This window comes from Eleginops maclovinus, chromosome 22, assembly GCF_036324505.1.
Source record: "Eleginops maclovinus isolate JMC-PN-2008 ecotype Puerto Natales chromosome 22, JC_Emac_rtc_rv5, whole genome shotgun sequence".
Lineage (NCBI taxonomy): Eukaryota > Metazoa > Chordata > Actinopteri > Perciformes > Eleginopidae > Eleginops > Eleginops maclovinus.
The window spans coordinates 21009990-21036289 of record NC_086370.1 but is presented as its reverse complement, the minus strand read 5'-3'; the positions used below and the strand labels follow the sequence as shown (position 1 = coordinate 21036289).

Sequence of the window (26300 nt, the reverse complement as noted above, 5' to 3'; positions counted from 1 at the left end):
TGAGGAACTATCAGACTAATCTGCTCGACTTTCAAATAAGGAAGTAAAAAAAGAGAGTATGAAGCTCCAAACAGAGAACCACACTGTATCAGCTGTGATGAAGTAAGAGTGAAACGAGCCACAGTATGAAGACGGGTGTGTCTGTATTGCATAGCTCTGGTCTGAAAAAAAACTCAAGTCAATATTTGAACCCTGTACAGCTTTTGGATTGGTTTTAATTCATGTCTATTCATTCTGATTATAAAAAGGTCTTTGTGCAAAGTATCAGGGACTAAAGTACTCAGATCTTGTTCTTGAGTAAAGTAGAAGTACTCAGATCTTGTACTTGAGTGAAAGTAAAAGTACTCTGATCTTGTACTTGAGTAAAGTAGAAGTACTCAGACCCTGTACTTGAGTAAAGTACAAGTACTCAGACCCTGTACTTGAGTAAAGTAGAAGTACTCAGGTCTTGTTCTTGAGTAAAAGTAGAAGTACTCAGACCCTGTACTTGAGTAAAAGTAGAAGTACTCAGGTCTTGTACTTGAGTAAAGTAGAAGTACTCAGACCCTATACTTGAGTAAAAGTAGAAGTACTCAGACCCTGTACTTGAGTAAAAGTAGAAGTACTCAGGTCTTGTACTTGAGTAAAAGTAGAAGTACTCAGATCTTGTACCGAGTAAAGTAGAAGTACTCAGACCCTGTACTTGAGTTAAGTACAAGTACTCAGATCTTGTACTTGAGTGAAAGTAGAAGTACTCAGATCTTGTACTTGAGTGAAAGTAAAAGTACTCAGATCTTGTACCGAGTAAAGCAGAAGTACTCAGACCCTGTACTTGAGTAAAGTACAAGTACTCAGACCCTGTACTTGAGTAAAGTAGAAGTACTCAGGTCTTGTTCTTGAGTAAAAGTAGAAGTACTCAGACCCTGTACTTGAGTAAAAGTAGAAGTACTCAGGTCTTGTACTTGAGTAAAGTAGAAGTACTCAGACCCTATACTTGAGTAAAAGTAGAAGTACTCAGACCCTGTACTTGAGTAAAAGTAGAAGTACTCAGGTCTTGTACTTGAGTAAAAGTAGAAGTACTCAGATCTTGTACCGAGTAAAGTAGAAGTACTCAGACCCTGTACTTGAGTTAAGTACAAGTACTCAGATCTTGTACTTGAGTGAAAGTAGAAGTACTCAGATCTTGTACTTGAGTGAAAGTAAAAGTACTCAGATCTTGTACCGAGTAAAGTAGAAGTACTCAGACCCTGTACTTGAGTTAAGTACAAGTACTCAGATCTTGTACTTGAGTGAAAGTAGAAGTACTCAGATCTTGTACTTGAGTGAAAGTAAAAGTACTCAGATCTTGTACCGAGTAAAGTAGAAGTACTCAGACCCTGTACTTGAGTAAAGTACAAGTACTCAGACCCTGTACTTGAGTAAAGTAGAAGTACTCAGGTCTTGTTCTTGAGTAAAAGTAGAAGTACTCAGACCCTGTACTTGAGTAAAAGTAGAAGTACTCAGGTCTTGTACTTGAGTAAAGTAGAAGTACTCAGACCCTATACTTGAGTAAAAGTAGAAGTACTCAGACCCTGTACTTGAGTAAAAGTAGAAGTACTCAGGTCTTGTACTTGAGTAAAAGTAGAAGTACTCAGATCATGTACTTGAGTAAAAGTAGAAGTACTCAGATCTTGTACTGGAGTAAAGTAGAAGTACTCAGGTCTTGTACTTGAGTGAAAGTAAAAGTACTCAGATCTTGTACCGAGTAAAGTAGAAGTACTCAGACCCTGTACTTGAGTTAAGTACAAGTACTCAGATCTTGTACTTGAGTAGAAGTACTCAGATCTTGTACTTGAGTGAAAGTAAAAGTACTCAGATCTTGTACCGAAGAAAGTAGAAGTACTCAGACCCTGTACTTGAGTAAAGTACAAGTACTCAGACCCTGTACTTGAGTAAAGTAGAAGTACTCAGGTCTTGTTCTTGAGTAAAAGTAGAAGTACTCAGACCCTGTACTTGAGTAAAAGTAGAAGTACTCAGGTCTTGTACTTGAGTAAAGTAGAAGTACTCAGACCCTATACTTGAGTAAAAGTAGAAGTACTCAGGTCTTGTACTTGAGTAAAAGTAGAAGTACTCAGATCTTGTACTTGAGTAAAGTAGAAGTACTCAGACCCTATACTTGAGTAAAAGTAGAAGTACTCAGACCCTGTACTTGAGTAAAAGTAGAAGTACTCAGATCTTGTACTTGAGTAAAAGTAGAAGTACTCAGATCTTGTACTTGAGTAAAGTAGAAGTACTCAGGTCTTGTACTTGAGTAAAGTAGAAGTACTCAGGTCTTGTACTTGAGTAAAGTAGAAGTACTCAGGTCTTGTACTTGAGTAAAGTAGAAGGACTCAGGTCTTGTACTTGAGTAAAGTAGAAGTACTCAGATCTTGTACTTGAGTAAAGTAGAAGTACTCAGATCTTGTACTTGAGTAAAGTAGAAGTACTCAGATCTTGTACTTGAGTAAAGTAGAAGTACTCAGGTCTTGTACTTGAGTAAAGTAGAAGTACCAGAGTGTAGGAATACTCTGTCACAGTAAAAGTATTCTAAATGTTCCTCCAGTGAAAGTAGAAAGTACTCTCCTCTAAATGTACTTAAAGTAGCGACAGTAAAAGTAGTCATTGTCTGATTGGTCCATTTCAGAATAATATCTCTGATATGTTTTATAATGATTGATCATTAAAGTGTTCTCAGAGCTGGTAAAGGTGCAGCTAGTTTGAATGGCTTTGTATACTGCAGGGTAGCTGCTGGATTTACTGCAGGTGAACTACAGTCTGATTTAAGGGAGATTATATTTACCATCATTCATCCAAATCTGCCTAGCAACTAAAGGGATTCAATAATGTAGTGGAGGAAAAGTACAAATAGTAATATTTTAGTTGAACTTGTTAGGGAATATTTTGCTCACGTGTTTAACCATTGACACAGTTCATAATTGTCTCCTTGCTTCGTCTCTACTCCCATGGCATAGTTATTAGGCCTTGGTGGGTGTTGTTATCTCCCTTAAGGAGGGGCAGTTTGGGCACTTTTTTGTTGCCAGTTTGCCATGAGATAGTTTATTCTTCTACTGTAGAAGCGCTTCTTATCTTTGACCATAGACGACCGCTTTAGTTAGAGTTAGGATCCATATTTGTTTAGTCTCGCTGATGAGGAATGTTGATTTTACTCTGTGAACTAATTCAAACCTCAGACTGCAGGAGAGATCTTCAGAATTAGTCTCTCGTGTCAGCAGCTTATAGCATGTTGTTTCTTCTTCTGTGGTGGAGGAACACTCACCAGACATACATGAGCACCATGGTCCTCAGGCGGAGGACGGGATGGATCAGTAGCTGCAGGACCCCCGCCCCTCTGTTCCTACCGTCTTTAGCAGCAGCGCGGCGCAGCGTCAGGTTTTTGGAGGCGTTACCGTTCCTCAGCGCCATGTAGCGCAACACCTGTAAGGACCGGACGGAAAACATCACAGCAATATTTAGCAAAAAGGTCCAGATATTTAAAAGATTCTGGCTCAACATCTACATTGTTTTTTTTTGTAGATTTCAAAAATCGGGAAAAAATGTGTATTCTACTCCTCGTCTAAAATTCTAACTAAAAACACAATTTTATTAAAAAACACAGGATTATCTGATCCTCCAACGCAAAGAGAAGCCTTATCAAACACTAAACTTATTACCTGTCATTTCTATTAGGATGTTAACACTTTAACCGGAGAATATCCCTCTTTCTTCCTTTATAAACAGGTATTGGTCCAACCCGAAACACACCATAGAGTCCTAGCGTTTTATCTTCCCTAAAATGTACCCATATATCACATTTATTGGAGTATATTTACCTCTTCAGCTCGGTCGGTCTGCCCCTGAGAGAACAGCCAGCGAGGAGACTCTGGGAGAGTTCTGCAGGAGAGACAGATGACTGTATCGGCACAGATACGTCTCTATGGATGTTTGTGTATCTAATAAATGTAACCAGTACTAAATTATACCTGTGACACTTCTATGATACTAATAACCAGATTACTCAGTGCGTTCTTTTCATTGTTCTTTACTTGAACACTTCTGTATCTTAATCTTTGGCAGCCTTTTTAAATCATTGAATTACAGATTGTTTCAAATGTAGTTTTCCTTCAGTTTCCATTCATTTCTGTTCAGTTAAAGAACAAGTTGATATGTAATCTGCATCACCACGCTGCATGGTTTGTGGTAATTATTCGTGGCATAAACCATTTTTGGATTCATGCATTGCACTTTATAAAAGATTGAGTGACCTTGTTTATTGTTGGATTCCTACCAGAGACGTCTTTCATTTGTCTTGGTTTTATGCACCTTTGGGCGGGAATACGTCTCTCTGAGGTTTGACACAAAAATGTATGTTAAAACTACAGCTTTGTACTGCTGCTGGAGGAAAGATAGCTCACATAGATATGCAACATGTCTTACTTGTCCCCACTTGCTTTGTGGGTAAAATGGGGTTGTCTGCACAAATGTCAAACAAGAGGACAAATGTGTCTTGGTTTTGGTTTCATGTGGTTGAATAAACTCTCCCTCTTTTACTCACACGGAGAGCAGGAAGAAGAGGACACCGGACGAGTTGGCCACGAGGGCCAGGCTCCTCCACGGCCGGATGAAGTAACCCAGCGCTCCGAACAGAGCGATGCCGACCGCAAAACTCATGCTGGTCAATGTCCCTGAAGAAGGATATAAGAAAAGGGAACATCAGAGAGACTGCATATCACTGAACTCTGTATACAGAAAACTAAGGCACAGCAGCGAATACTCCCCTTTCTTCGGATCATAGGTTCGTTTTAGGTAATACAAAATAAATTACACTAAATACAAGAGTAGGGTAATAAAGTGTATTGAAGGATGCTTCACACGGGATGGGAGGGACTAAGAGGGAAACAGTGGTTAAATATAAGAGAAAGCCACACATTTACAGGAACTAGTTTGACTTTATCTGAGATTATGAATCAATATATTTCCTGCAACAAAAGAAATGATTGATATTATGAAGTCACAAGTTTTTGTATAAAAATTAAGGCTGAATTTTTTTTTGTCGAGGAACTAAAGATAGCTCGTGTCAGATTTTCTTTTTCCAATGATTTTGTCACTATGAACAGTATTTACCACTTCAAATCTCAGAGTTTATTTCTTGTACATTTTGAAGGTTTTGTTTCTACCTTCTTCCTCCAGTTCAGTCTTTTTTTTTTTTTACTTTCAATTATGCCACAACCACAAATGATAGAGTACAACTAAATCCTGCCAAAATCCAATATAGTACAATCAATAAGCTTTACATTCGATTTACAATTACATCTAATGAATAAAATAAAATGAGCAAATGGTCCCGGTTTCAAAAGCTAAGACCCGATAAAAATGATCACCTTTCCTGACAAACTTCCAAATAAAAATGCAGGTAAAAACCAGGACTTCATAAAGACATGAGTGACGCATGTCATGATGGCATTGTTTTGCCGTTTTCCGTACCGGTCATGGCCCAGTAGGACTTTCCCACATATTCCTGAGTGAGGACGAAGCTGACGAGGCCGATGCCACCGTTCATCAGACCCACCAGGAGGCGGGACACGGCGAACACCTCGTAGCTCGGCGCGAAGGCCGTGACATAACCGAAGATCACCTCGAAAAACAAACCTGGGACACATAGAAAGAGATTCAATTAAATAACATTTACATTTAAGGAATTTAAATCCTGAACAAGGAGATTCGGGGCCGCTTAATCACTTTTAAAACCCCTTTTTTTGAAGCTTTTTTGTGATTTTACTTCCTTTTTATTATATTTTCTTTATTTTTCTATGTGTATTATGATGTGTTTAGGTTCTGGCTTTTAGTTCATTCAGGTCCTCTATAAATATACATCTTTATTCTGTGTTTACCTCATGTGCAAAGCCTTGTTACCCTGTTGCTTCTGCTTCAAATAAATCCCAACTCTGCTCAATAAAACACATTTAATCTAATTGAATTGGGTTTTTGATCAGTTCAGTTTTTATTTGGCAATCCCTATGTTTGAAAGGTGCCAAATATATTAGATGTATTGTAAATATGATATATTATTGCCTCACCTGTCAGGTAAACAGGTCTCCTGCCGATCTTATCCGAGAGCGGCCCGAAGAAAACGTTCCCGAACAAAAGCCCAGCGAAGAACAGCGATCCGGCCAGGCTGACCTTATAGGCCTGCTGCTTGATGAGAAACCACTGAGACAAAAGGAGGGAAAACGTTTTATTTATTGACCGGTTTTTGTCAACACAGGTGCTTTTGCTCAAAATACGAACCGCTTTTTCCATACGGTATTAAAAAATTCAAAACAAACAAACGTGGATGACCTTACACCTTTCATCCAAAGCAGTTTTTTAAGTACAAATAGCAAAACAACCAAGAAAAAAACAAAGCAAATAAGTATTTAACTGGAAATAATGCATATTTATCATTAACCCTCATGTTAAGTGGACACTCAAATAGAAAAAAATCACTAAATAAATCAAATAATAACAGTAAAAACTGATTGCAAGACGAAGAAGCATATAAAACTACTTCTGGATTAAACTGATATCGCACCTTGGGTATTTTGGTATGAATTCACTAACATAAAACAATAGTGAAATTGCAACGGCGGCACAAAAACGTAAGCACGAGTTGGTTTGAATGCTTAAAGAAACAAAACTGAAATGCAATAAGGAATTCTTATATAGAAAATGTGTAAAACAATAGAAAGCTTTAAGATAAAATCAAGATACTGAACAACGATTACAATAAATACCTCGGTCACTATGGAGTCGATGTCCTCTGTGAAGACGACCTGTGGCAGGCTGGATGAATCTCCGTCCTGAGGCTGGATGTGGTACTCTGGTGTAGATCCAACCAGAACAATCAGCATGGACTGACAGGCCATGTACACCTGGGAAAAGACAGGTAAACATAGTACATAAAGCAGAAGGCCTTCATAAAAATAGCTGCCAGGGTAATATTGGTAACAAATGGATGCTATGATTATTGTTAATGTATAAAGAAACAGCAAAGGGGGATCAATTCTGTAAAATAAACATAGAAAGTAACAGATTAGATACTCAAAAATGAATGAAATGTACTACTGTAAAACACCTCCATAGCCTGCTGATGCCAAAACGAATTAATTGTCCAAATTAGGATCAACAAAGTACATCTTTTGATCTTAATACTTACATACTTTCACTGTAGTGTTTTCACAGTGTAGTTTGGGTTCTTCTACTTTGCTAAAGGATATGAATATTCTTCCACAATGCAGGCTAACTGGATGGTTTATTATCAACACCACACTTAAATAAAGTGTATAATATCCGGTCTTTAATTAATTGTCTTTTAGTTTAGCATCATGGACACATTTGTTATGTGAGATATAACAACCACTAGCTAGAGGTAGCTTAACCAAAAGGGATGCTTTGCCAAACTTCATTTGAACAATACAATGTTTACGATTCAATATGGTATTCGTGAAAATACAGTGGAATTGGGGAAACACTGTGAATTGTTTGTGAATATGGGGCTTGTTGCGATAAATTCGGGACATCCTTGAATTGGCTGTAAACTGGCTATTTATTTAATTAAATCTAAACTTTATTTGTTTACAAGTTCATTGTGGGGATGTTGGCGATCAAATTTGGTAATGGTCGCTTGCACTACATACCACGTGGGGAAATACTTCAAAAACCATCTAGTAATACGTGGTTTTTGGTTGTTGTGATAACTTTGGCTTAAGTTTAATGTCCACATTTTGGACCATACATCCAGAAAGTACCCGGATGTATGAGCTCTCATCTGTACGTCATGTTGAAAAAGAGCTAAATGCATGTAAAAACAAGCTTTGTATTGTGTGCCGAACTAAAGCATAGTAAGTAGATATTGAAAACGCATTAAGAATTGTCAGATTCATGAGTGAGCTTGCTGATAAACAAGGCGACACTAATAGTTAGTTTTTTTTTATGAACTCTGGTGGAAAGTTCTCTATCGTGCAGCGCTGGCTAAATGATAAGCAAGAGCTACAGGCACATTACAGCTCAAATGCAGCATTGTCATTGTCAATGTCAGCTAAATGTTATTTTGTTGGTCTAGATATAAAGTTTTTAAAGCCCCCTTGTTAAGCCACGTAGCGCTATTTTACCCGCTGTTGTTGCAGGGATAGTTTCCGCCACTGCTTCTGTTTTTCATAAACAATTTTACATTTTTTTTTAAATGCTCAAACCTGTGTGAAAACCAGCACAGCCACCGCCCGCTTCTGATAGGGTCCAAATTCGCCGACAACTTGAAAAGCTTCTTCTAAATCCATCCCAGGTAGGACGGCCAGGCGGTTCTCTGGGTTTTAGCATCACCACTACCACCAGGACTATCAAAGAGTAAAGAAAGGGGTGTGTGTGCGTAAGTGTGTGCGTGATGAGCGAGCAAGAGAGAAATCCGCACTCACTTCCGGGTACGTCTCGCTGTACAATCAGAATCAGAAAACCTTTATTCCCCCCACAAAAGGGAACATGTACGCTTGTTAAAGCAAGTAAAGAGCCAGGATAGTAGTAGTATTAATCAAGAAGCATACATAACTATGTTAATAATACCATATCACTATACTATGGTGGTGTTATAGTATACATACATACTTTCCCTGGTGTATAAGGAGCATGCATAAACAGTCAATTATTGACATTTATTCTTTGTCCTGAGTCTTTAGACTATTGGTATATTTAAATGTGGTGTAAATACTTGTGTGGATGCTTAAAGATACATTCTTTTTAATATTACGGTATGTCATTTTGACCTACTCTTCGAACTTGTGACTTAAGACTGTTTATGTTCGCACCAGCAGAGCAAATGTGTAAACGCACCTGGCATCATTTAACTTGATTCTGAAAGAAGATAAATTGTAAGAAAAAGGACCAAAACATTTAAAAAGTATGAAGAGGATATTAAAATAAACTAGTATAACATTAAAATAAAGAGCAATATTAACAGGAAATACAGAAATACGTACAGTATGCAGAATACTCGTAAAAATAGCTTCCATGTGTCACTCAGTAGAAATAACGACAGATTGTTTGGCATGACTCACGTTTATTTACAAAGGCACTGGATGGAAACAAATTACACCGTATCAAATACTAACTAAAATAAATAAAAAGGAGAAAAGAATTTAAGCCAATTCTAGATGTCACAAAAAAAGGTGGAAAAGCAGTGCATTAAATAGATCCAAGTCATTGCATTTTTACTCATAACAACAACATGTATAATACAAAAAGTGAACATTCATTAAGCTCCCTCTTCAACTTCCGATTTAAAGTGGACGGTGTGCCAAAGGTGCGTCATTATAAGTGCTTCGGCTCTTTGGACTCATCGGCTTTTAAGTTTTGCATTTCATGAAGGAACTCAAAAAATATTTCATGAGAAATGAAATGGTCCTGTGTTTCAAATCGAAAGCTGAATTGCTCTTTTGGAGGAGGGCGGTTATTTATTGTTAACATTCGGATATGTTGGATTATAAAAAGTAATACTATTAAAACTGCACACTGAAATGTATATGATTTGACCCTGAATCCATTCCTCTTCCCTTATTACCAATCTCAAACTAAAGTGGTTTGACAGCTTGGTCAATTAACAGTAAAATAAAATGGTTCCTAGAATTGGTCTACATTCATGCCAAAAGGACAGAGAAAGCGCTTTAAAAAAAGCACTCAAATAGTAAAAATCCTGCCTTTTTACTTTTCTACTAAAAAGCACATTTGTGGCTTTGTGGCTTGAGTAAAAAATAATTGGGCATTAAAACAGTTTACAAATAAACATTTGTGGGTGCAATACTGCCATGGGCTTATCTGCAGCATCACCATACCCACTCCACATATAGGCAACTGTTTAAAACCATCGATATATAATTCATGTTTTCACACCAGTCGCCAATCCAAACAGACTTAGTTAGCTATGACGTATAATAGAAAGCAGAAAAGTATTACATACATTTCCAGAAGCATTCAACCTGCAGTTACACCTGTTTTGCTTTCAAAATGAAAACACATTTTGGATTATCAAACTAGATGTGACTCAATTTCTTTTTGATTGGATGATAGTCAAAGTTCCCCCATCAGTCCTCTGACTTTTGTTCAACATCACAGAACCCAGATTAACAATAATCCATATTAGGTTTAAATCTAGATCACGATTTCATGCAGCTGTTCAACCAAATGATTATCTTGAGGCGGACAGAATGAAAGTCCTTCCGGTGCATGTAACAGTCGATGGTGCACAGCCAAAACACACACCTCACATCAAGCTAAAACTATTGAGATGTTTCATAACATGTCTGCAGGTAAAGCAATATGTCAGATGAAAAAAGTGCTTCACAGTTTCATGCAGATCAGTCTTGGTTGTCTTGTTTTGCATCCAGTGATTGATTGGCTACTCCCTCTGCAGATCCAGCTTGGCTGTCTGCTTTTTCCTCCGCTGGTGAAGTGGGATCTTCTGCTCCATCTGCAGATCCAGCTTGGCTGTCTGCTTTTTCCTCCGCTGGTGAAGTGGGATCTTCTGCTCCATCTGCAGATCCAGCTTGGCTGTCTGGTTGATCTTTCAGTGATGTATCAGGTTGTACAACTCCACCTGCAGATCCATTTTTGCTGTCTGCTTTTTCCTCCGCTGGTTGAGTGAGATCTTCTGCTCCAGCTGCAGATCCAGCAGAACCGATCAATGGTTTAAAAACAGCATCAGGAGGAGGAGGACTTTCAACAGAGACAGATCTTGGGAAACACGGCAATTTCTTCTTTTTCCATGCCACAAACACCCCAACCCCAATCAGAGCCACCAAAATTAGGAAAATAATGCCTAACACAATCCCAGTTGAGGGACCTGGATCTGGTACTTTAGAGTGGAGCTTATTCGTAACTGGTTCACTTTCTTCCTCACTTACTGGGTTCTTCATCTTGCAGGTGAAGGTCTCCACTTGTCCATGCTCTGCCTTGGTGATGGTCATGCTTCTCCCCGACGCTTTCCACTCTCCAGCCCCGGTTTTCCAGCTGTAGGTGACGGGTTCAGCCTCGGTGGTGTCACCATCACATGTCAGGCTACATTGTTCATCTTCAGTGCTGCATGACAACGGTTGGGTCAATACGCTCGGCTTGGGAACACGTTTGATGAATACAACTTGGTATTTCTCTGCCTGCACACGGTTGTTAACCTCCACTGAATATTCACCCTGATCAGTTTTGGTCATTTTCTGCACAACTAAACGTCCAGTAGTTATGTCCAGTGAGGTGTTGGCTCTTTTATAGGTCAACTCAACCACATCTTTCGCCCATTCTGCCAGAGTAATACCATTGAATTTCCACTCGATCACGGTGATCGGTTTAGAAGGAGCAGGCCTCAGATTGAGCGTCACACTACCGCCTTCCTCGAATAACATGTCTTCAGTAGAAGCAGAGCGAAGAGAGGCCAAAAACAGCAGACAGAACACCAACACATTCTCCATATCGTCCACGGATCAAAACACGACTTTCATAAGAGATAAATTAATCGATAAGGGTGTCAATTCGCCGCCTTTCGGCAAGTGGAACACTACAGCACCACACCCTTCTTCAGCGAGTCAGCGTAGAGGAAGCGGAAGGGAGGGGCGACATGGTTTATTGTTAGGTGTCCAAACAGTGCCTGATTACAAACCGATTCAATTGTTTTGCAAGGGGATTTCTTTTTTATACCGGAGCATATTTTAACAAGATAATAATAAATAAATAAAAACGTTAACATACAAACTATTTTAAATTATTTTAAGTAAAATGAAATTATAAAATTACATTAAAATCCCAAAACATAGAGATGTTGAGTTATCTACTAGCATTTAGGTGTGTTTCTACTAAGAATACAATTTCCATGTTTCTCCTATTAAACTTTTACTTTTTTTTGCATGATTTTTATTTTTAACTGAGCGTTTTTCACTCTGTTGTATGTTATCTTCTTTAGGTCACCAACATTTATTTACCAACAACATACTGATTTAATCCACGTTTAATTAGAAAAGTACAGGCATTTTGAGAGACAGCTACAGAATCAAAATAACCTTCATCAGCAAAAAGCCACTCGTTTTTAGACAATTTGCGGACAAAACGCGTGACAAATGGCTAGAAACGGCTGAAAATACCCGTAATATCTTAACTGAAAGTATACATTTTTATTTTATTTGTCGTGTAGAGTAAATAACGTATTTTGTAGGTGGTTTTCCGGTCACAATAGGTCATATATGACCGACGACGTTATTTTCCGTGACACCAGTAGGAACCGAAAGTGTCACTCCCCTGCAAATATTTTTTGAGTGATCTAATCCAGGGTGTTGTGAAACACCCAGTTTTCCTGCACCAAAACTATTTTGTACTCATTGTGCAGAGGGGCCTATTCTGAATACTATATATTAAAACATGGATGCATTAAAGTGTCAAAGTTAAAGCTACTAAAAGTGGAGCTCTGTTCGATGTTTTATATGCTTTGTGCAGTTTAATCTTTACATTTATAATCATTAGGTGACTACTTTGTCTGTGAGGTATGTAATGAGTTATAATATAGTGCTGTGAAAATACAATAATAGCCTCTGATATGAAATATAAGTATATATTGGGCAGAAAAAGGGAACAGCATAACTCTTGGTTTTCTAAGTTAACATGGAAAACCACGCAGGCCTATCAATTATCAGAAAAAACAGGTCAAACAGTTTGATGTTTATGTACCGTAATCTTTCTGTGGCACTTACATAGATGTAAACATATGGCGAACGGGTACAGCTCCGTTTAAAGTCTATAATACACCTAGTAAATCTCACCAATGTTTCACTAATTAACCTTTTGTTTAATGTGTTCAAAGACTAATTAAAGTACTATAATTTCACATGATTTAGGTGCTTTTACTGTATACAAAAGCCACTGAACAGCATCTTTCTTAAAAGTACTCTGAGAAAGGAAACACATTGGTGTCTCAACAGCTAAAGCTTAAACAATAACTTTCAGGTTTCATAACTGAAGGTAGTTGGAAGCTGCCGCTTCACTCCACTGGAATAAGGAAATCCCAAAAGGTATAAAAACAAGTATAAAATCTCTTTAATTTTACAAGCAACTTGAAAATGTCGAGACAATTACACTACCAAAACAACAATACAGCAAGTTAACATTTAGAAGACAAAAAACACAAACACAAACAACAGGTAGGACAATATGATAATATTGATTGAGAAAAATATATTTTAAATGTTTTAGTTCTGAGAGCGGAGAGGCAGTCTGGATTTCTGCGGCGTTGATTCGTTTTCTGGCGCTTTGTGCCTCGGGGGGATCTTGCTTTCCTTCTTACCGCCTTTCTTTTGCTGGAAAATGGAAATAAAACAGTTACACACACACACACACAAACTCCCAGACATTTCCCTAACTAAAATAAAAGTGTGTTCTCTTTTGCTGCTCACCTTGAAGAAGGGAACACGTTTGCTCTCGTTGAAAACGAGGTTCTCGTCGATGAAGGACGGCTCGGTGGCCAGACTCTCGTTACACGTGCTGAGCTCGTCCTCCAGAGAGTCCTGCACACCACAAGGAGGGGAAAAATGGCAAAATTAACAAGAGTTTTTTTTATTTGCCCAATAAATTCAAAACAAAAAGCAATTCTTCAGCCAGCAGGTTGCATTTTTGAGATTCAGTTTAAGAAATGCAGATTTTCTTCTATTAAAATGAAACACTAATCTAACAACCAGGTTTCTTACAGCTTTTTAATACCAGTCTGCATTAAATTTTACATAATTAATTCCACTATCCAAATCTACGACGGAGTATTAGGGCCACATATGAAGAAAAAAAATATTTTTGCCGTGACGAGATTAAAGTCGACACGGCGACTTTAAAGTCAACATGTCGACATTAAACTCGAAATGTCGAGAATAAAGTTGAAATATTATGTCGAGTTTAATCTCGACATGTCGAGAATAATCTCGACTTTATGTCAATTGACACTGAAAACTATTCAGAGAGAAAGCAACCGCTCCACAGGTGCAGTTTGAGTCACGCATGGTTCTTACACTAATCACCACACTGTGGTTCTGCGCTAAAACAGCGGGGATCTCTTTATTGTTAAATCCAATTCGGAAGTATAATTTGACCAAATGATCTACACAAGCCATTTCGGATTCAGTGCAGGACGGTTGCTATGTCTCCCAACTAATTTCAACTTTATTCTCGACATTTCGAGTTTAATGTCGACATGTTGACTTTAAAGTCGCCGTGTCGACTTTAAAGTCAACATGTTGACTTTAAAGTCGACACGGCGACTTTAATCTCGTCACGGCAAAAATATTTTTTTTCTTCATATGTGGCCCTAACACTCCGTCGTACAAATCTGTATAACTACATTTTATAAAGAAATAAATGATTACCTCTTTTTTGCAATATTGAATAAAATGTTTTACCCCCCCCCCTCATGTGTTAGCATTTTAAAGACTTTTAAAACAATTTAATACCAAAAAGTAAAAAAAATAAATAAGTAAAATAACATGATCAAAACTGAATGGATTAAATGACTTGTAAATGGCGATCTGTGATATTATACAGCTAATAAAATTGTGTAAAGGTATTAAGAAACTTGAAACGTACGTGATCATCCTGGCTATTTTTCTCCTCCTCTTCCTCATTTTCCTCCTCCTCCTCGTCGATAGCGGCCTGCAGCTCCTCCTGCTGCCGCCTCATGCTCTCCAGCAGCTCCACGCGGCTCTTCGACTTCTCCAGCCGCCGAGGATACACGAACTCCCGACGCTGAGGGGTGGCACCTGAAGGCAACAGCAGAATAACTGTGTTAGTGACCGCGTCACGTTCAAGGAAAACACGAGACCTGATACTTAATCACCAGTAGAACATATATCTACAACGCCAGATGAGGGGGATCGCAAATAAAAACTGTAATTTCTGTAATAAAAATGTCTTTCTGAACCTAAAATGGCCTTCAAATTAGAGACAACCAATATATTAAACCAGTAATTTAAGTACAAAACAATAAAGTGGACTATCCAAACGTTAGCATGGTTTAAACAGGGCAAAGGAGTCCAGGTTAATGTACGTACCGGTGGGAACGTCCTGCTGCAGCTCCTCCTGCAGGAAGCCGTGCACCAGCTGCTGGCTCGTCTCCACGCCGTCCCTCAGCTCCTCCTGCTGCTGGTCCAGCACGGTCTGGTCCCTGGAGGTCTGCTCCTGCACCCCCTGCAGAGCCCGTTGCACCTCCGCCTGCCGACCCGACAGATCCTCCTGAGCCGACCGCAGCTGATCAGTGCAGTGAGTCTCCACGCTCTGCAGGAGAGGGGATCAGAGGAGCACGTTAGGACACGTTCTGACTCGCAGGGGAAGCTTTTTGTGGTGATAGCGAAACCCTACACATCAGTAAATCTGAAGACCCCCAACCTTGAAAACATAAAAGTGAACAAGGGTAACAGAACATATGTACCTGTTGGAGGGTCTGCGCTTCACTAGAAGTCTTCCCCAGCAGCGATAGGTGGTTTTGGGCTTGAGTCTCTGCGTGCTCCTCGACTCTGGAGCTCCACTGGAGGTCCCGCTCCACCAGACCTGCAGACAGGAAGTGACGGCCATCAGTAACGATGAAAACTGAGTGCACTTTAGATGTTGTTTTAAGGCTTAAATGATGCGTTTCGTACCCGACACGGAGCTGTGGAGGTGCGAGCAGCAGCCTGTCAGCTCCTGTAGCGCCTGATGTTTCTCCTCGGCGTTCAGACGCAGAGCGGAGGACAGAGAGGAGGAGGTGGAGGAGAGGAGGTCAGCCTGAGCAGAGGCCTGACGCTCCACTGCACTGCAGCCGCTGCACAGGACACACATGAGCAATAAGTATAAACAAAGGTATAGGTTTTACATTTTCTACTTTTTATTTTAGGTATTGAGGAGTCTGGAAAGTTTTAAGAGTTAAAGTATTATTATTATTATTGTTGTTATTAGTAATGTTTACAATTTGTATATATTTACTCATATTACATGGTGTAAAACAAATGCATACAAAACGTTTTTTATATATACATTTTTTAGTGAACAGTTATTGTTACTGCTTACTTGCTTTGTGGTTTTCCATAATAACCCTGGTAAAATAACTAAACCGTCCCGGCGGATCTCCCTGGTGTTAGTCTGTGTCTCACCTGCTGATGTTTTCCTGCAGGAGGTGCAGAGGTTTCTGCAGAGCGCTGGAGGCGGAGCGCAGCTCGCTGTAGTCGCTCTGAGCCTCCATGGAGAGCAGGCCCAGCTGATCCTGCAGGAACTGCATGGTCCGCTTCATACCCTGAGGGCAGCAGGCACAAAAACATATTCATAAAACAATACGACTTGTTTTGTTTGTTTGTAAGAAGTGCGTTTTGTGATGTTAGGCATCTTTAAATATTTAGCAAAGCGTTATATCAATTAAATGAGTCCTTATTATTTAAATGATATTATTTTAAACTGAAGCAAAATGAAAGTGCCCCTCTTGGAGAACCAGGAGTCTCACCGCCTGGTGTTTCTCCTGCGCCGCTCTGATCTGCTCCTGCAGCTTGTTGTGTTCGTCCTGCAGAGAGCTCAGACTCTGCAGCGCTTCCTCCCTCACGACCCCCAGCTGCCCCACCAGCCCGCTGAAGAACACCCCCACCTCCTTCATCGCCTCCACCTGAGAACGCGGGACAGAGAGAAGCACAGAAGCGTATGAGAGACACCAAGTGGATTGTTTTTCTTCAAATTATCCAGGACAGCCCTTAAGCCACATTTTTTATTGAGGTTATATGTAAATCTATGGATTTGGACTCACTTTGTCGGCCAGATCTCGCTGCGTCTCCACGGTAACTCTCAGAGTGTCGCTGAGCTCCTTCACAGCCGTCAGACCCATCAGAGTGCGGACCACCAGAACCTGCTCCATGTCCTGCCGGTGCTCCTCCTACACACAGACAAAGATATAGAAAAACACTTGAATACGTTTGTTTGGGGCCCACTGTGATCCTCCTGCCAGCTCAAAAGGATTACCCACCCTGAGGAGGATAAGAGCCCAGGGAACAGCTACCCTATCTGTATTCATTTGTGACTATTGCTGCTGGTTTGACGCATTTATGTAGGCCTTGCTCCCCGTGTCCCTCAACAAAAAGCCATACAAAAAGGTTGTAGAGGCAGACTCATTTAGCCACTTATAAATCAACCCCTTCATCTAAAAAAAAGGAATCAAATTTCACATAGAATCTCTAAAGAACCAGACCTTAACTTTAGGGCTTCTACTTTGTTTGCGACAAGGAATACAAAGTGATACAAAGCTGCCTTATTCCCATTTTTTCTAAATGTATTCCTGCAGAAACCTGTCATCCCATAATAAAACTGCAGCTCCTCCTCTGTGTATCAAACAGCGGGGATGGTCCTGTCCTCACCAGCAGCTGCAACAGGCTGTCCTTGTCCTGCTGACACAGCGCCTCCTGCTGCTTCACTTTGTCCTGACAGCGTGTCACGCCCTCAGACACCAGACTACCGACCCCCCCCACGAAGGACTCCACGGTGGTCAGAGCGCCTTTCAGCGCCGCCTCGTTCATCACCACCACGCCGTCTGTACGGAAAAAACAGACAGAAAGATTATGATATGGACGACTAAAACCTCATTTGACTTTTTTCTTCCTCTGGCAAAGCAACAAGCGGTCGTACATTTAGGACCCTGACTTGCAATAAAACATTTTGAGACACACAATCCTGCTCCTCAGAACACTTTAGGAGTTACAGGCCTCCGTTAGACCCCTGCCGCACTGTGCTCTCACCGATGGCCTGCGAGTAGCTGCTCAGCATGTGCTGCTGCTTCTCTCCGTGCTGCTGAACAGAGCGCTGCATGCTGCTGAACGCTCCCTGCATGCGCTGAGAGAAACTCTGCTGGATCTCACTGTTGTGCTGCTCCACCTGCAAAACAAATCAAGCCCGTTAGTCCTGATTGAAATGATATCAAGCGGCTGAGTTTCAGTCATTGATCAGATAGAATGGAAAAAGATTTGACCTTTTTCTTCCTGTCCAGCTTTTCATGCAGACCCGACACATCGCTGGTGCTGGCGTCCACTGTACTCAGCAGCTGGAGGACGACACGGAAAATATTATATTTCTCAGCAAGCGCAAAAGTGTATCAAGCTACTAGTACGCTATTTAGAAACCTGTACCTGTCCGGCTGTGTTGTACAGAGACTCCTGCGCTGCGCTGAGCTCGGAGCTGACAAACTCCTCCGCAGTCAGCTTCTCTTTGGTCTGCAGCAGGTCTTTGCTCGTCTCCTCCAGCCTGGAAACAACAACAAATAATCATGTAAAAATGAAGAAAATATCTACTGCGCAATCACTTCAAATCTTGCAGGATCAGTCACCTCTGCTGCTTCTCATCCAGGTCGACGGTGCACTGCTCTAACTTGGTCTTACTGTCCACAAACAGCTCAGTCACCTGCAGACGGGAACAGGGTTTAAAAAATGGAAATCATAAAACAGTTCAATCTTATTATTTTCTGGCTCGTGCAGCTTTGCCACACTGCTTCACCCTTCAGAGTGAACAGTGACTCCCTGCTGTTAATCTGAGTCTCACGCACCTTCTTGATCTCCTCCTCCATAGCAGCGATCCGGTCGCTATACTCGACCGAGTGCTCCTCATGAGAGTTGATCTGAGTTATCATAGACCTGAAACACACAGCAAGAAAGAAGGAACTGATAAGAGTTCGTTTTACCTCTGAAATAGCGCTAAGATATAATGATAATCAGTCACTTTGATTATGTGATCAAATACTGCATTATTTTTAAAAAGGACAACACCCGGTAACACAAATGAAACGTTGTGTTTTTTCCTGCTATTTTTCATGTTGACCTACTCGTAGTTCTCTGAAGACAGATAGACTCCGTTCTTGTCTCGAGTGGCGGCCAGATCACGCTTCAGACGCTCGATCTCCTCCGTGTATTCCTGAGAGGACAGACACACAAGTCAGTACTCTTCACTAAAATATTTGAATCAAAGTCATTTGCTGTTATCATACGTAATGATTATTCCTATCATAGCAAGACTTTTATCATGGATTGACTTCAAATATGATTTATTTACTGCTTTCCCAGACCGTCACTGTCTCCGAATGGCTTTCAGGATTGATTTGAAATATATTACTCTTGATTGTTGCTATTCTTTTTAAATATTAATTTACAGACTCTGAACCCCTCTGCTGTCATTTAAATGATAATGAAGTAATCTACCTTAATGAGCGTTCTCTTGGTGAGCTTCTGGTTGACCTCGGGTTTGTTCATGATATTTTTGGCTCTGCTGGCGTACTCCAGCGTGCTCAGAGTCTCCTGCACAGACGGACAGAAGATCACAATCATAATGAACATCCACAGAATAAATAAAAAAAGGTGCATAAAAAGCAGAAATGATCCACGTCAATGCAAAGGAGTCACAGAGACGACAGGGCGTACCTCCAGGTTGCTGGAGGAAGGCGACACGGTGGCGATGATGGAGGTTTTTGTTCGTCCGCCCAGAGAGTCCTGCAGGATTCGGGTCAGCTTAGACTCTCTGTGGGAGGAGGGAATAATAACACAAAGGTCATACATGGGGACACATGAGGAAGGTTCATTTGCGACAAACAATGTTCTTTTTGTTTATCTTCCTATGGTCTGTATGGCGCTACCTGTAGGGGACGTGGGGGCGTTTCTCCACCAGCGCGGTGATGACGCGGCCCAGTGTCAGCAGAGACTGGTTGATATTTCCCGCCTCACGAGCTCGCTTATCCACCGCACCTGAGCGCCCGATGTTCTCACTGCCGGCAAGATCCACCTGGAGGAGGGAGGGGAAATTAGAAGAATTTACGGAAGTCTTACAAATTTAGATTCATGTTCAAAACGGGGTTCTCCAATTTATTTCCTAAATATCTCACTTTTTTGATATTGGTTAAGCGTGCTTCGGTATTTAATTACTTATCAAGCTTTGCATTTACCTTCCAATTTAATAATTTCAACATGTTCTTTTATTTATCACCTTTTGTATTTTTTCTCCCATTCCCATTTTCCAGTGCTCTTTATCAAGTGAAAGACCAAAATGCCCAACAAATAACCCTCAAAGACTGGCGTTCATCCTAAAATATCACATAAAAGTACTTGAATTACTTTGCACCGCTTATATTAAAGACGAAGGATCAGTACCAGGTTCAGTTTTCCGATCTTCACCAGCTCCTCTCCGTCCAGAGTGATCTCCTTCATGTGAATGGTGACAGAGAACACCGAGTGGGAGCGACTGAGCAGACACACAAGAGAGGGGGGGGGGGTGGTAAATACGATCAGACAAGGCGCTAAATATTGGGCATCTACATTTATACAGAAACTTTTGGAAGTGCGTGGTACAGTTTTCTCTCTGATTACCTGGAGTAAGCGTTCATGAGCGTGGAGGCCGTCCTCCTCTTGGCCGATCCTCTCTCCAGGATCTGATAAACTTCATCTTTGTTGTGAACCGTCACCTCCTCCAGACCCTTCACCACCACGCCACGCTGAAACACACACCAGAGGTCAGAGGTCAAGGAAAATTCAATAAGCAGCAACAAATTCTCAATTTTAATTCATCTGTATGAGCAATCGTAAAAAAAAGTTCATCTCATTTTGAGGAAAAGCAAAATAAGTGAACATAAAAAAGGGGGAAAAATGCATTTGGCAATTACTAGTAATGCATCATGATTATACAGAATAATTAAGACTCAAAGGTTGAGCAATAAGCTGACCATAGTGGAAACGTTTCTGTTTATCAATTCACTTCGTCATAGACTAAATTAGTGATCTCATAACCTTATGAGTAGGTGTGTCGTGGTCATAACAGTGGTGGATAATGTCAATCAGTATTTCTCAAATTACAATCCGGTCTGCAATATCTTGTTCTGTCCACAACTTAAGATATTCACTTTGGTTTCATACAGGATTAAAGAAAAAAATAACCAAATATTTGTTTTAAGACGCATGAATCAGAGGATTTCGATCAGAATTGTTGACACAACCGATTCACTGACAATGAAAACAATCTTAAATATTTGCCCTGCAAGCGCTACACCAAGGCGCGAAGGACTGCAGGATATTTGAAGGTATAAACATGTCATTTAGGAGGCTACCTTGTTTCGCGGGTCGTCGAAGAGCTGCAGCCGCTCGTTGACGTCGTCCCCGGGGCTGAGCAGATCGAACAGCTCCTCGTTGTAGATCTCCAGCAGGGACACTTTGACGGAGAACTCTGTGCCGTTCTCAGAGAGCTTCTCGAAGATCTGGTGCAGCGTTCTGGGGATGATGCCGGCCAGAGGGTCCTTAAATCAGAAACAATGGTTTTATCAGTTAAAGGTGCCTCTATCTGGTGTTTTAAATTGTGCTCTGATGTCTGCAAAGAAGGTATATAACATTGGTTGATCCAAAAAATGTCCAGATGCGGTTTTACAGGCCCATTTACAACCCTATGATTTGGTCCTAGAATGAAACAAGCTGAATTGTTTTATTTGGGGCTTGTTCTGTCTTTATCTATTATGCTTCTGATGTTATGTAGCCAAAGCTGTTTTCCCTGTAACAAGAGGACACCTACTGGTGTACCTCGGTATTGCACCATAAGTGCCTTTATTTCGCCTCGTAAGTCATAACGAGTTCAGTTCAGCACAAGTAGTTCCCACGGTCAGATCCCAGGAGTAGAGACGTCCGTAAGTTTGTTGCTATACTAAATATCCATTAAATATATTATATACTATATTATAATATATTCATTTATGTAGCATGTCGAGCAAATTAGTTGTTTAAACGGTGCTATTGTATTGAGAGGTGTTAATGTAACTAGCCTGCTAATTTCATGTAGCTCGTGGCTATCGTTTTCGTGTAGCTCGTGGTGATTTTGTGTAGCAATTTGACACATGGTAATTTTATGTTTTGTGCTTACTTTTAGTTTTACGGAAAGATTGAATGCTGTACTTCAGTAAAACTCTATGCAAAGGAAATTCTGGAGTCTCACTCATCTTTTTAGTTATCTATCTGCCGAACTGTTCCAAGCACGTAACGGCTAGGGCAGAATAGGGCTCATTTAAATAGTGATGACGAGCTCTGCTCTGATTGGCTGGTTTACAAGGAGCAACCCATGGCTGTATCAGAGCCCACAGAACTAAGTGAAGTTCACGAAACTGTGAGAAATGAACCATGGAGGCGGTTGGCATCCAACCTGACATGTTTTCAAGATTCATGAGATTTATTGTCATTTGCACAGTAAAACAGAGTTACACCGTACAATGAAAATCTTACTTTGCTTTTGCATAAAAAATATATATAAAAATTAAAATATAAAAACAGCCAAAAGATAAAATTAGAAACTAAACTAAAAAAGTATTTGTGCTAAGTAAAATACAGGAATATGAAAATAAAGAAATGCGTAGAAAACCAAATATGTTCGGCACATGGTAACAGCAGCCTTTATCGGAGGAGGAAACCCATGAATTTGAAGAACAGCCAGTTGGTCGGAGATTGGAGAGCAACGTTATGGAGTGGTGAGTGTTAGCGTGAGTGTTTCCAGCAGCTGGTGTATGCAAATGTTGGGGCTGGACTACCGTGTGTGACGTCACACACACACACACACACACACACACACACACACACACACACACACACACACACACACACACACACACACACACACACACACACACACACACACACACACACACACACACACACACACACACACACACACACACACACACACACACACACACACACAGGGATTGTTGTAATTTGCCCGTTTTACCGCTGTGATATGCATATTCATGATTTGCACGTGAAGGAGGAAACAGTGGTGTTTGAGGTTCACGGTATGTCAGCTCAATGTACCGACCTCTCCTTATTCAACCATGCCAAGGTCAAGACAGTTTACCATTCTATGGCACCTTTAATAGAGGCGTGCAGGGAGGAGGTTTTACTGCAATCAAACATCACTCTGGTCCCCTCTAGAAAAAATAACCAATTTATGAAAGCTTTATACGAGCTAAAGGGGGCTAATGTTGGGCATGGGGACGTTTCATTTACAAACTGTTGCGTTTTATGACGTAGAACAAGACTTTTGAATCTGTTCAGCTCGTGTTTACCACATCTTAGACTTCTAACCACATTGACCTCCAGGTGAGAAAAGAGGAAGTGCTAAACCGCTCCTTCCTGCACCTCTCCAAACAGAAGCGGTCATTTGATTATGCAAACCACAAAAATAAACAAGTTATTCCGGACTCATGGCTCACCTCCTCCCAGGTGAACTGCTCGTCTGGAGTCCTCTCTCCCTCCATGGTGAACGTCTTTCCTGTCCCCTGTCTGCCCGTAACTGAGAAAGCACAAAGACAATTATTATTTTCTGTAAGAATAATTCCATTGATCACAAACAGTGCCGTTCAAAACTGAAATTAAGACTTATGTATAGATGTTAGAATAAAAGTTACTCACGCAAAAACTGTGCAGTTGTATCCCATAATGACTTCATCCAGAATGGGGAAAACGACGCTCCTGTAGACATCAATCTGCTTCGCTGCTGGACCAAAAACCTGAGAAAAAAAAAAGTTTTATTTATATATATTAGATATAGATATAGATATATATAGAGATAGAGATATATATAATTAACAGATAAGGGAGACATCTCAAATAACCTTCATCATCTGGAGCAACAGAGGGGCTACGGGGTTGTCTCAATCAACTGTTATTTACATTAATGTTGATTAATGCATCTGACACACTGAGCAGACGGCAATAACACCATCAGCTGAACGCATTGATGAGTTACATTCAATAAAGAAAGTTGGCTTTTTAAGAAACAGGCTAACTAATTTAATCCAAATTGAGGATTTTGTTTATTGTTTTTCTGGATGACGTCATAAACAACAACAACACAGAACAAGCTTCCTTCAAAACGCTCATTACAAGTTCCATATTTAAACACCAATGACATTAAGGACACCCATACAAGATCTTGAAGGTCCTCAAAGTCATCATAAACAAATATTATGTGAATGATAGATTAACTGGGGGAATGTGGTCATGTGATGAGTGACAGATAAGCCTTTCACTCCCACACTTTAAAAGAAAGTTGGAAAAATTGGATCTTCTTGCACCGGCTTTCACGTTAACCAGAGCGGCTCCACGTTTCAGTTTCATTTCAAGCAGAAAACACTGCAGAGTCCCATGAAGAAAGACATGAACTGTTTATCAGACGCATTTGTGCTGATACACATCTTATAGAATATTCTACTCTACTCAGCACCTATACTGTGTGTAAAGACAACATGCATCCACTCACCATGTCAAACGTGTAGGTCTTTCGTGCCGCCTTGTCGTGCATCCCTCCCGTCCTCATGGACACCTCTTTCCTGTTGGAGTCGCAGTCCATGACCCCGTAGGAGGACTTGCGCTCCGCTGTGTTAAAGGGTCTGAAAGCACAACACAAAGTGACTTCTCTGAACAACATCTCAACGACAAATCAAATGTGGGTTTAGAGGAATTAGTAGGTGGGTGGTATGCAGTTGACTTGACCAACACACAGCTAAAAACATGAATATATGTACTTTATGCATAAAGGCTAGCAGAAGAAGGTAATGCAGCAAAAAGGTTTAAAAACCTATCTTTATAAACATTTAAATTGTGTTGAAAATGGACAAAATGCTGCAATGTAATTTTACTCCACACTGTTCACATTTGATGGATGGAATTATGGAGTTCATCTTTATGGTTTATTGCACTTATTGTAAGTAGCTTTGGACAAAAGCATTAGCTAAATGCAAGGAGATTTAATCAAAGTATTTAAAAGGTGATGGTCTAGGAATAACAACTTCAAGAAAAACGGTGTTTAAACTCTGTCATTTTGACGTACATAGGAAAAAGACTGTTTTATCATTGGAATTTCAATTGAAAAATCAAAACCAAGTGCAACTTTAATGTGTATACTAGTCTTGTATAAAACATGTTTAGGATATATCCTTGTAATTTTGATCTGTATATAAATATATCCAGTTTATCTTTGATTAATTTATGTGTAATGTCAATAGTTTTTGCTTAATTTGGGATGAGTAGCCTAAGCACATTTATCTTTCCATCACAGTGCGTCACATTAAGAGGAAGTTGAGCAGGGAAACATGCACTTCTGTATTTTTAGTTTACACTGTAATAATCCATCTTTTTACTTGATCAAGAGGTATGAACAGGTTTTTCTTCAGTCTATACCTGCATCTGACAACGACCTGGATGTTTCTCCCCTTCTCCTCCCGTTTCAATCCGCTCATGTTGTGTGAAGCCATGGCTGCACACCGATGCTCTTTTCTCTAAAAGTAGGTTTGAAAGTCACAGTTACACACCTAGAATGAACATACAAACAAATCAATAATTCTGAGAGGATATTAAACTTTAAAAAGCATGATAGTTGCTCAGCAAATAACACAGATTACGATTTAAAGACATAGAAGCTGTTAGCTAAGCGGAAAATAGTATGCTAGGTAGCTAAATTCAAACCGCCGTTACTCCATAGCAACTCACCGGCGTATCTTCCTCTCCTTTTTATAAATTATCCGCTTTAGTCCAGCAAGAATATGATTTGGTTTATTATAAATCCAACTTCTTTCTTCTCGGGCGGCTTTTTCTCTGCCCTCTCTGGCGCTCTGTAACCTCTGTCAAGACAAATATTTCAAACAGTACTTTTAAATTTTGCTGAACCAATAAGAGGATAGTAACGACCAAACAAACGATGCCATTGGTTGCAAGGAAACATGTGACTGCTTTGGCGCGGAGCATCACGGGAAGTTATGGCGTAGTATAAATAACAGACTGTTTCCACTGTGTGGCGACATTGTCCTAAAAACGTTTTTTAATTATTACAATAATGGTTATATTTATCAGGCGAAAAACCCTTCAATCAACAGCAGGGATGTGTACAAAGAACAAAACATCAGCTGAGATAACGTCAACATCGGTGGAAGAAGGAAAGGGAAGTATGGAAGCCCTTTCCTGCAAATAAAGGGGTAAACAAATCCTGTAAGTCAATAAAAAAAGTCAAAACGAAGTCATTATCTTATTAAATTAATGGTCATTTTAAGAAAGATTCTCATTATTCTGGGATTCTAAGTCATTTTATATTAAGCCGTTATTTTGAGACATGTAGCAATTATTTTCGGATAGTAAGTCATTATCCTGAGATATAAATGACTATTTTGAGACCTTAAGTTACCTGAAAAGTGTAATAATAAGGCATTCAGTTGTGATACCAAGTCGTAGTCATTATTTAAGGATACTAACTCATAA

General features: G+C 40.1%; 3 protein-coding genes across 3 annotated transcripts in view; all 3 read right to left on the bottom strand.

The window, feature by feature from the left end:
* The window catches only part of slc22a15 (solute carrier family 22 member 15), a 14199-nt gene extending 5749 nt beyond the window's left edge, over positions 1–8450 (bottom strand). The window contains exons 1-7 of the mRNA XM_063874662.1: positions 8226–8450; positions 6768–6905; positions 6072–6204; positions 5479–5643; positions 4550–4679; positions 3828–3888; positions 3275–3432 (exon numbers count right to left, since the gene is read on the bottom strand). Of these exons, the coding sequence (XP_063730732.1) occupies positions 3275–3432; positions 3828–3888; positions 4550–4679; positions 5479–5643; positions 6072–6204; positions 6768–6905; positions 8226–8309 (869 nt within the window). The 5' untranslated portion in view covers positions 8310–8450. The remainder of the gene's footprint in view (positions 1–3274; positions 3433–3827; positions 3889–4549; positions 4680–5478; positions 5644–6071; positions 6205–6767; positions 6906–8225) is intronic.
* Positions 8451–9062: 612 nt separating this feature from the next.
* LOC134858786 (SLAM family member 9-like) lies at positions 9063–11619 on the bottom strand. Its single transcript, XM_063874909.1, has one exon. The coding sequence runs from the start codon at positions 11478–11480 to the stop codon at positions 10377–10379; it is 1104 nt and encodes a 367-aa protein (XP_063730979.1). The 5' UTR covers positions 11481–11619; the 3' UTR covers positions 9063–10376.
* Positions 11620–13070: 1451 nt separating this feature from the next.
* On the bottom strand, positions 13071–25676 carry kif11 (kinesin family member 11). The gene is given in 28 exon segments (XM_063874161.1): positions 13071–13352; positions 13449–13559; positions 14623–14795; positions 15087–15309; positions 15464–15582; positions 15672–15832; positions 16161–16300; positions 16505–16660; positions 16799–16924; positions 17403–17575; positions 17781–17916; positions 18011–18082; positions 18168–18282; positions 18365–18438; positions 18581–18668; positions 18857–18945; positions 19230–19325; positions 19449–19545; positions 19661–19806; positions 20172–20262; positions 20388–20512; positions 21122–21307; positions 23261–23326; positions 23328–23340; positions 23460–23557; positions 24310–24439; positions 25230–25360; positions 25539–25676. Coding segments are annotated over 27 exon segments (3186 nt in total). The 5' UTR covers positions 25304–25360; positions 25539–25676; the 3' UTR covers positions 13071–13244.
* Between the last annotated feature and the right edge of the window lie 624 nt (positions 25677–26300).